This window comes from Carassius auratus, chromosome 28 (assembly GCF_003368295.1).
Source record: "Carassius auratus strain Wakin chromosome 28, ASM336829v1, whole genome shotgun sequence".
Classification (NCBI taxonomy): Eukaryota; Metazoa; Chordata; class Actinopteri; order Cypriniformes; family Cyprinidae; genus Carassius; species Carassius auratus.
Window position 1 is genome coordinate 13,484,536 of NC_039270.1, and position 11,316 is coordinate 13,495,851.

Here is an 11,316-nt window from a genome sequence, read left to right on the forward strand (position 1 = left end):
TAAAAAAGAATATGTAAGTATTTTACATCTAAAGGATTCAGCTGACAAAAAGGTTTGGGAACCCTCTCTTTACAGTACAAATGTCTGCTTATCATACTACTATGACCCTTTTATGAGTTAAAAGGATGCAAAGATGTCCCTTTAACAGGTAATGACCCAGTGATAAGATAATTTTTGCACTTCTTTTCTGAGAGTGTAGATGTAGTTCTTCCATCTTTATTTCTCATATATTTGCAATATCATCTCTTGTTGTTTGGATATACCTGACCATTATTTGTCATTTTTTAATCAAACGCAGGAGAACAATTGGAAGATATAAAAAAAAATTAAGCTAAAAATATGAGGCATCTGTGCCTCTCAAACGGTTCACTTGGCCTGTCAAAACCATTGCGGTGTGGTGTCAGTCGTGAGTCCTCTATGACATCATCATAATGAGTCCATAATGGTGTAATGCTGCTCCAAATCACCGTGTCTCATTTGAAACCCACCTGGCCCTTAATGACAAATGACACAGCAAATCAGTGCACTATTCTGTGAAAATGACTTCAGGAGTGAGTCATCGGTAGAAGCGAGCCGTGTTCAATCTTAACAACAATCGAGCCCAATTTAACAAAAGCTTTAGCCTCTTTTTTCTTTCGTTCTTTCTTTCTTCCTCTTTACACAGGCGGTGATGGAGAAAATGATTGGTGCACGCTTGAGATCTGGTGCTATCATATATTCTCTTGATGTCTTTGCCCCATCAAGGACGTTTTGGATGTCCTACATTATTTTTTATGAGTTATAAGCAGGGCCGTTGCTTAAATTAGTATGCTGTCAAGAGTGTGCTTCAGTTTGCTACCATTTTAAGATGAGCTTGTCTTGTCTGAATTCAATTAACGAGACAAGTAGAAAGTAATTCTACAGTAATAAATCTCTTAATCTGACTTACAGACGTTTAAAAATTGCTGTGGCGTAAATATCACTAATAAAGGTGCATAAAAGTTTCTTCAAATCTTCAGCGATGCCATAGAAGAACCATTTTTTGGTTCCACAAAAGAACCATTAAGCCAAAGGTTCTTTAAAGAACCATCTCTTTCTTACCTTTTTATAATCAGAAGAACCTTCGTATAAAAGAACCTTTTGTGAAACAGAAAGATCCTTCAGATGCTAAAGGTTCTTTATGGAACCATTTAGACAAAAGGTTTATTTTTTCATCTATTTTACCTTTATTTTTAAGAGTCTACCCCTAATTAATAGTAGAGAAACCAGGCATACAACAATTTAAGTGATTTTCTTAAACTGTTTAATATGTTATGTGTTACATGTCATTTTTATTTGGTAAAATACACGGGCTCACTCACAGAAGAACTTGGGATGAAATGTTTTAATAGCTGCTGCCATCGTGTGGCTTTTCAACGACAAGTCTCTGAGTCTGTTGTGCTGCCCTTTTGTCTTCAAGTAATGCCTCTTCCAGCTGATAGAGGGCGCTCGAGGTGTAACGTTAGTTTGATATAAGAGCAGTCAGACGCGGAAGCACACTAGTGTAAAGCACGCAGTGGTGACGCAGCTGGGCAGATATGGGTGTGCAAATAAAGGTTGAATACTGGTGAGTGCTTTTACAATAGGTGTATCTGTAAATAGTATGTGAATTACAAACGTGATTCTCTATTCGAGTAAAATTTCTGCACGAATGTGGTAACGTTAGATTAAACCGCTCATGCAGATGCTCACGCTGTCTTTGTTATTGATTGTCTTTGTTACTTTTCTTTATCTCCTTCCTTTCCTTCTATGTAACGTTGTTCATGATTAAATGTCGTGTAATATACATCATGTTTTAATGTGATGTTCTCCAAAATTCCCGGCGTTTCTCGTAAACCGGTTTGAAAGGGGTTTAAAGATAGGAGCTGGTAACGTTAACTCCGAGATTTAAGATGATCCATCTATTGTGGGATTATAGCCGGAAGACTAAATCCTAAACGGTATATCCATCAGGAAAGGGATTTTCAATCTCTACAGAGTAAAGGAACCTCATCCAGACTCCCAAACAACCCAGGAACCCCTTAACATGCTATATTTACTTTATAGTAACATTCTATAACCCCCTTCCTCAAATCTTGCCCCTGGAGGCCCAATGCTCTGCAGAGTTTAGCTCCAACCTGATGATTTTCTGATGATCCCTTGCTCTGGTGTGTTTGATTAGGGTTAGAGCTAAACTCTGCAGGAAGGTGGATCTTGAGGTCCAGATTTGAGGAACCCTGTTCTATAAAAACTTATTCATTCTGACACACATTCCAGTGAGTGATCACAGTGATACTTCTGGTATTCAGAGTCTGCTTACCCTCCCATAAAGATTAGTGGTCTATATGGAAGCCCCTTTGTATCTTTGAATAAAAAAGGTAATTATGACTTCTTTATCCCCTCTCAATTCTGAGAAAGTCTAAAATTGCAGGATCTAAATTTAGAATTTGGTGATATAAACAAAGGAAAAAGTCATAATTTCCTTATTTATTGTTTATTCAATAGTGGAGTGTTAAATTTGTAAAAAAAAAAACAAAGTAATGTGAGACGTAAATCTAAAAGTAAGGGCTCCTACAGACCTTTTCTGAATTTCTTAGTTTTCCTCAGAAATGCAGGAAACAAAGACCAAATTGTGAGATAAAATGACATAATTATTGAAAAAAATATTTAGTTTATTATTATTACTATTATCCTGCGGCAGAACCAAGCTTCCATAGTTCTAGTCTTCAGGTTAGACAGACAGACATAAACTCTGACACCAGTTACCACCCATTGTCTGTTTGCCTGGATCCAGACATTTGTCAGCTTATGTTCACTGTTGTGTTGCAGCGGCGGATGAGGGTACGAGCCCCGCTTTCAGGAGCTCAAGCAGGTTGTCACTTCTGAGTTCACTGATGCGGACGTGAGTGGCTTCGTCGGCCGCCAAGGTACCTTACACATTTATAGCCTTGCAGTGATTTCCATCTAACATGAAAATATGAATGTGAGCAAACATCATCAGCTCTCCTGTTTCTCTTTTCCAGGGAGCTTTGAGATCGAGATCAATGGAAAACTGGTTTTCTCAAAGCTGGAAACCAGTGGCTTCCCCTATGAGGATGATGTGAGTAAAAAAAAAAACTCCCGCTGTATAACGTTTTCACCTATTAAAAAGTTTGATTTTTCACGTGTATGTGTGCATCTCTCTTTCATCCCATCAACAAGATAATGGATGCTATCCAGAGAGCCTATGATGGCCAGCCGGTGGAGAAGATCACCAAGAGCCGGCCTCCTTGTGTCATCCTCTAAAGTTTCATCACTTGACCCTTCACTTCTGGCTCTGGAAATGTCAAGATATTAAACGGTTCTGTAAACATAGCTTAAACATCTAGAGAAAGGGTGTATTGATGTGGGATCCTTTAACGTCCCCTTCCTCTTCACTCCTCCGGTCTGGGTGCTGGACGTAAATGATTACTGTAACTCTAAAGTGAGCAGTTACTGTATGAGGCCTGCAGTCCACACATCCTTTAAACTGGAGGAGCAAGATGAGGGGATGTTAAGGAGGAAGCCAATGGAAGGGTTAAGGTCTTTTGTTTCTTTTTTTGTCAAAGCCACATTGCCTATTGGGGTCACTTTTTGTCTTTTTATTTTTTGTAGGGGGGTTGAAGAGAATATACTAATGAACTACACCACCCCGTATCAGCATGAAGAGATATCAAATAAATGAATTTTATATGGCTGTATTTGAGTACTTGAATGCTTGTTTGAAGTAATGTAAGGGCACATTCTAGACCAACTTGGCTTGGTGTCAATGCTCAGGTGTTTAGGCTCTTGCAAGCATTTTGTGCTGTAGTTTTTTTAATTATTAATATTTAGTGTTGTAGTTTTCTATCCAAATAGTTGGGCATTTATCTGACTTGCAGGCACTGCAGCAAGTTTTTGTCTGTGTGTGTTTAGAAACTACCGAAGACCCTGTTTTTTTGAAACGACACTCATGTGGTTAATAAAATAATGAGCTCTCATCTGGTTTTGTCCTCCAGTTGTGTTGGGATCTCTTGTTGTCTGGTTGTGCCTGTACCTTTGCTTTTTACATAACATTGTTGCATGTGTTCTGCATTCACCTGTAGTCTGTTAATGTGTGGTCAAGCAGAACACTGTTACACAAAATCTTTTCTTTCAGAGGTACTGGCTTTGGTTTGTGTCATAGAGCAAATGTTTGATTTGACCGTAGAATTAATATTGTTAAGGTAATAGGAAGTTACATAAAGCAATGAGTAGTGTTTTTCAGTCTTTTTAATTGAGGCGGTAGATCAAACCTAATTCAATATAGTGCAGTGGGACGGAGGTTGTGAGGACAGTGATGTTTAGCTGTTTAACTTGGTCCAACTGGTTCTTTAATTTGCTAATATTAAAATACACTGTTCAATTTATGTGAATTCTGGTTTGATGATATGTTCAGTGTGTTAATTTACAGTAAGATTTTTGTTAGCTTATCCTAACTTAAAGCAGTAATTGTCATTTTAAATACATATTAAATCTGTATGTGAACCTTGTAACACACGTCTTTTATATCCAGTGCTACATACTGCGAAAAACAGCTTAAACCTTAAATGCTTTATTGCATTTTAGCTGCCAACCAGGAAAGCATCTGAATGCTGGCATGTCAAACTAGCTTAAAGTGATCTCGTCGACTTAATTGCACAGATATATTTGAACTGAACTGAGCTGGATGATAATATCACTTAACTCGATGAACGTGTTTGCTATTGTGCTTTAGCATTATTGACACACTATTTTCCTATTTGATACTGTAAGATATTTTGACATAATCTGTATTAGCGCTATATAAATAAAGGTGACGATTGCTTAAGAAGGCATGTGTACCCTAAAAATACACATAAATGTTGACATTTAGGCTATTTTGATGGAACAGTGAACTGTAAAGAGGATCATTGATGAGCAGTGTAATCTGTGTAGGCGTGTCGGACAGGTGAAGGTGAGCAGGGTGTAGTCTCTCTGACGCAGTTGTCTCGGTGGATGTGTTGTTTTCTGTCTCCTCGAACAACCAGGTAACCATTAACCTTCTCGGGTCAGAATCTAAAGACAGGAATCATGGCGGTCAAGATTAAAGTCGAATACTGGTAAGTTTCTTTAATTAAGTAGGCTATTCGAGTGCATCTAGCTGTCTTTAAATTACTGTTATTCGTTAATATATATATATTACATTTTTCGTCAGTGTTTCAAAAACCATAGGGAGCTGCATGTGACATATCTGCTCACCAAACACGCACTTTGAAGTAGATGTGATGCCCGAAAAATAAAGTGTATGCGGCATACTCGGAACGAGTCTGGCGATTAAGAACATTTACTGGGAATCGGTTCTTTTGAACAGTTCGGTTAAAGAGCTGGTTGGTTCTAACGCCGATCCACCTCGTCGTGTGGTCCCTGACATCACAGGCTTTTTTTTTTTCCAAGTAAACTCGTAGAATGTGGTCTGATATTTGATCATTTTTCTTTTATTAATAATGGTGTTTATTGTATCATGAGTCCAAGTTAAAGTTTGTCGCAGCTATGATTCAAGAAAACGGTTATCATTTCAATTTACGTTAAACAGTAGTAAAAGTGCAGCGTATTTACAATTAAGTAGGGGGGAAATGACCCAAAGGAACATTCCGTTCGTGAATGGGACATCGCTGGTGTTGTTATCGTGCGATATGGAAGAACCGGTTTAAGCAGTTTTGTATCGCAGCTTCTGAAAATAAAAAAGACGGTTATGCATGCAGAAATGACTTCGCATTTTCCAAACTGAAGTAATCGCCTTCTGTGACCCACAGCGGTGGATGAGGCTACGAGCCTCGCTTCCAGGAGCTGAAGCGGAGCATCTGCGCCAAGTTCCCGGATGTTGAGGTCTCAGGCTTCGTGGGCCGAAGAGGTTGAGTACACCGAGTCCTTCTGTTCTGACTGTCCTCATATATAGACACACTGATCCACATTTAGCATGCTTTACATAAATTCCTCATGAGCTAGCTTGTGGGATACTTGTGCCAGTAACAGTATCACCTTCCTCTTTCCTGCAGGAAGTTTTGAAATACAGATCAATGAACATCTGGTCTTCTCAAAATTAGAAACAGGAGGATTCCCTTATGAAGAGGATGTAAGCATCAGGGAATATCACATTTTGTGTGTGTGTGTATGTGTGTATTGTGTATATTAATACTTTGTAAAGTGTATTGCTATACTTGTGTCCTTTTGGGTTAAATAGCATACAGTAGCCCAGGATCAGGAATACTTTTTAAAGACAATCCTTGAATTTTGCTTGATATACAAAAACGTATAAAAGTGCGATCATGCTTTGTCACATAATGTAAGTTTATTTCTGTAAGACAACATTTTGAAATAAAACAACACAAATTGAATTATGAGACTAGTGGCAAAAATGTGACACAATTTAAAAGTAGATTTCAACTATGGACATTCACTCAATAACCTCACGAGGTACATTCTGGGATGCCATCCCTTTAAACCAAAGTTTTGTCTGAAAAATCTATAGTTTGGTGCAATTTTCCATTGTCTGACTAATTTCAAGCATTTAATGAAAACCTTTAGAAAAGATATTAAAGAGATATTAAAATGATTAATATAATGAAAAAAATACAATCGAGTCGGTCTACAATTGTACCTAGTAGTGTTGTGTGTTGTTTAGTTGTTTTAATGTGCATGATCTATTTTCTTTGTCTAATCTCTGTAGATTATGGAGGCCGTTGTTAAGGCTAAGGATGGAAAGCCTGAGAAGATCACCAGAAACCGTAAAGAGTGCATCATCCTCTAAAGCCCAGTAGCATCTCTTCTGCCCGGTCCACACCAGCATCTTAATGCTCTATTGCAGAAAATGGTTTAATTGTTTTTGAAGCTCTTCACTTGTCTCCTTTATCACTCTAGTTTTTTGGACATACATGATTGCCGTAGTTCAAAGTTCAAAAGTTATGGTATGAAGCTTTAGTCCAGAAAACTCTGAACCTGTGATAAAGAAGATAGTGAAGAGAAGAGTACTTTTTTCATTTTACTTAATGGTCTGTTTTCCTGAGACAATAATCAATTTATTCAGGAGATATGAGGCACATCTTATTCTGATACTTAAAAATTACATTTATTGAGTAGGATTTAAAATATAAAGTTATAGAATGATTTTTAGTTGATAGAAAGACACAAATATTTTCAGGGTAATTGCTAAGTAACTGGTGAAATTACTTAATTTGGGAGAAAAAAAAGTTTTTCTTGGAGTACTGAAACTGTTGATTTAACTAGCTCAAAGATAATTTTGGTCCACGTAATGTAAAAAAAAAAAAAAAATCAACCAATAAATAGTTTCTGAAAATATTTGCAGATTGTTTTTGATATGTTGTCACAAATGCCAACCTAACGTTTAACTCTCGTGAAGTCTTGTCTGCTTTATTCTAGTAAATTTATAGACCTGATACATTTCATAAGTTATCATGAATTATGAATCATATAAGAGTTTTAGGCAGACTAGAAATCCTTCAGGTTGTAAACATTTCTGCCAGCAGTAGAGGGCGTTTCTCTCTGGTGCTGTGTTCTTTCAGTATATTTGCTATTATCTCAGTTTACACTTCATGCATTAACAAAACCTGTATATTTGGAATCATCTATAGTGATAATTTCTTAACTAATTGATATGATTTTTTTTTTTTTTTACCAGCAATCAGTGGTATTTCAGAAGAGTCAGGTGTGTATTAGTGTACTATATACTTGTGCACTAAACAAAAAGAATAAGTATTTGATTAAGTACAAGTCAGGAAGGCCCAGAGTCAATATAACAAGACAAAACACATCTAGGGCATAGACAACCAACATTTGATTATACCAGAGTGTTAAAGTACATGTAGTAATGGTGCATACATGCTTATTAAGGCTAAGATAATATGAGGAAAATTCAGTTAGGAGTTTCCAACACTGCACTGTAATTTTCAAAAAGAAAATTGTGTGAACGCCCTTGAAGCAGCGGGTGATAGTTTGTGTGTATGGTTATCACAGAACAGTCAAGCTGGTGTGTTTTATCATAAAACGCCAGAGACTGGAGGAGGGACACACCTACACGTACACACTGTGTGCTGTACAATGTTATTTGTGCAGTATAGCATGAACCCTGGGGAATAATATCATACAAACACTCTTTCGTGGAAAGGCACACTGGGGTTATTGTGAAGAGCAAGAATACTTTAACAGCAGTGTCAAATAAAAATACATGACAAAGAAAAATCAATTCATTACAGAATTATAATCATTCTAATAATGTCCAATATATTATGGATTCATTTCCTAAGCAAACTTCAAATCTTGAGTCTGTGAATGTCCAACTGCATGTTTTTTTAGCAAGATTTTTCAATGTGGTTGTAAGTTAAATCGTCTATCTAGTTATTATATTGTTGAAAATAACTAAAGTAAGACGGGGTAAGATGCCCCTCCACCTTCATTTTTTTCTTCTTAACTATAGATGGCAGAAAATCTCATCTCAACTCTTGATGAATGATTACACTGTTTTAAATTTTGTAATATAATCTGAATATCAGCATTTTGTCAGATTAAGTCAGTCTAAACCGTTTTAAGGTAATCGATTCAAATGTATGACTCTGGAAAATAGTGATCTTTGACAGCATTTTTTGTGTTTGTTAATTATGGATTTTTGGACACATTTGTGGAGTAAAAGTGGATTTTATTTTGATAGAAAACAATTAAACTAAACTTTTGGGGTAAGATGATCTCCCTGAATTGGCAGAAGGCCCAAGTGGCATGTTTACAAATCTTAAGATTTTGGCAATTAAATATTTAAATATCCATATGCCTGTATCTATACGTCATAGAATAAATTTACCTTATCCCAGACGGGGGCAATTTAGCAACTAAAGCGATAACTACATTTTCAAGCGTTTCCTGTTTCCTATAATAACACATTGGCTGATGCATCATCATCCTGCATTTGCTAAACTTATATCTAAATATGTTACACTTTAAAAGTAAATCCACATTGTTCTTAAGGGGGCTACCAAAATAATCAAGTGTAATCGAATCAAACCCAATATCAGATTCTGTGACGCATTACAGTGAAAACTGTAATCAAACTGAATCATTAAGAGTAAAAAAAAAAACATATTCACATTAGTTTATCCACCTTATTTCTAACACAACAGCCAATATGTCTATTTGTAACTTGAATATGGCAGACGTCTGGTGTCACTTGCTTCCAGTTAATTAGCCTGCACATTATCATTCTGTAATGCTGTTTGATACTACAGACTGGCATTTGTTTTATCATTTCTATCATTTTAAATTAATTTATTGTAGTAAATAGACATACATTGTAGTATGTGTAGTAAACATACATTTTTGGTATAGTATTAAACTACAATGCCTTAGCATTTACACACAGACACACTATATAAACCAAACTTCCTCTCTGGCTGTCTCAGTAATGATGGTTGAGCTATTGCTCACGGGTCATGTGACGCTCCTCTCTGGAGATGCAGTTATTCCATCCTTTAACAGCTCTCATAACTGCAGGACTGAGCATTAATTACTCTTTTAGTCCTGAAAGGTCTCTAGCCACATGAATGCTGACATCATAAATGTGTTGTCAGTGGACTGTAATCATTGCCTGATGTCCCCAGTGAAAACGTGCTCTCATGCACCTGGTATAAAGGTGTGTATTCCTCCCCATGGACTTTAACAATGTAGATATTATTTTAAATGAACACTAGGTAAATTCTAAGTTGACTATATATTATTAGATGTTGGAGAGTGTGATGTTTACCACTTTCCTTTCATTTGGCATTGTCTTTTTCTTAGTTTTCAGTTCTCAGGCAAGACAGCCGCATGATAATTGCGGGGACAGACCTGTCCAGTCCTGCTCATGAAGGCCAGCTCTCTGCAGAGTTTTGCTGCAACCTGTCTCGAAGTCTCTGGTAATCTTGCAGACCTTTATTAGATGGTTCAGATGTGTTTAATTGGGGTTGGAGCTAAACTCTCCAGGAAGGTGGCTCTCCAAGAGCAGGGTCGCTTGTCTAAGAGCAACCTGCCTTGCTCGAGGGCACATTAGGAATAAAACAAGAGGATGACAGAAGTGCTCTGTTTATTGAATCCGTGTCTCTTGGGATTGAACCTTCAAACTCTAAATGGCAGCCCCTTGACCACACAACCACCATCTCCATGCTCCAGGTAATTCATCACATTCGGTCACAGAAATTGTTGTTTTGGATTGAAATACTGAAAATGATAATTAGTTGGATTGAAAGATAGAAAATGTGTGCTTGTGTCTAAAAGCTTGTGGCAATTTGAGCGCAGTCATAAAGTCATGGGGTCATGTGTGGATTGATAATGGGTTTGATTCCAGGTAACTGCTTCTTTCAAAAATCATTTTCCCAGTTGTGCTTACCTTTAACCCAACGTACCATGGCCAAAATTGCTGTAAAATTAGTGGACAGTTTTCCCTAATTCAGAGTTGGGGGCAGTGTTTTCACCCCACGGTCATATATATGTGGCCTCATTATTTCACCTCTCTCAGAGTTTTTTTTTTTTTCCGTTCGAATTTAAATGAATATATTTTAAATATAATTGTCAATTTTGGTACTTTCACTAATGAGAGCAAGTGTAGTTGAGAAGATTTCATCAAAAGTTAATATTTTTGTACTTTTTGCCCTCATTACAGCGCTGAAATATTAATAAGGCTAATGTAAGTGTAAAGAAATACTGGCAAATCATGATCTGTTTGAACCGTGAGACCAAAAACTCTGCTACAATGCCCTCACTTATGATCTCGGAGAGATTAAACTATTATTGTTAAAGGGGGAAATGTCATAAAACTGACTTGAAAGTGAGGGAATAAGGCAAAATATGCATTTTCAGAAAACACATTAAGCATCTGAGAAATGAACCAAGAATCATCACTCTGGATGAAAAGGGGAAAAGATTATTGGCTTGTTTTCTTTATTTCCAGGACTTGAACGAGCTCTCATTGGCTCGAGGGGCAGCAGTGTTTCCGTGACACAGCAGAAAAAAAGGTGACATATCAAACTGATGTGAGGGCCGTGGAGGGGGAAAACCCTGAAAGCACCCCCCAGCCACCTTTACAGGGGTGTCCACCAATACTCTACGTGAAGGGAATCCCAAACCTCTATGCTGCTTGACGTCACAAGGCAAGATAGTTTTACTGATTACTTTTACCCTATACTGATGATGAGCTCCACATTAAAAGTGGAGTAATTAAGCCCTCTCTCTCTCTCTCTCTCTCTCTCTCTCTCTCTCTCAGTGTGTCATAATTTGGCCTTTATC

At 37.2% G+C, this 11,316-nt stretch overlaps 2 protein-coding genes across 2 annotated transcripts; both read left to right on the forward strand.

Annotated features, from left to right (window-relative positions):
* Positions 1–1,457: 1,457 nt before the first annotated feature.
* On the forward strand, positions 1,458–3,995 carry LOC113046853 (migration and invasion enhancer 1). Its single transcript, XM_074559825.1, has 4 exons — positions 1,458–1,585; positions 2,827–2,924; positions 3,021–3,097; positions 3,199–3,995. The coding sequence occupies exons 1-4, from the start codon at positions 1,557–1,559 to the stop codon at positions 3,280–3,282; spliced, it is 288 nt and encodes a 95-aa protein (XP_074415926.1). The 5' UTR covers positions 1,458–1,556; the 3' UTR covers positions 3,283–3,995.
* A 963-nt stretch (positions 3,996–4,958) lies between these two features.
* LOC113046854 (migration and invasion enhancer 1) lies at positions 4,959–7,334 on the forward strand. The gene is made up of 4 exons (XM_074559826.1): positions 4,959–5,114; positions 5,808–5,905; positions 6,051–6,127; positions 6,722–7,334. The coding sequence occupies exons 1-4, from the start codon at positions 5,086–5,088 to the stop codon at positions 6,800–6,802; spliced, it is 285 nt and encodes a 94-aa protein (XP_074415927.1). The 5' UTR covers positions 4,959–5,085; the 3' UTR covers positions 6,803–7,334.
* Positions 7,335–11,316: the final 3,982 nt, after the last annotated feature.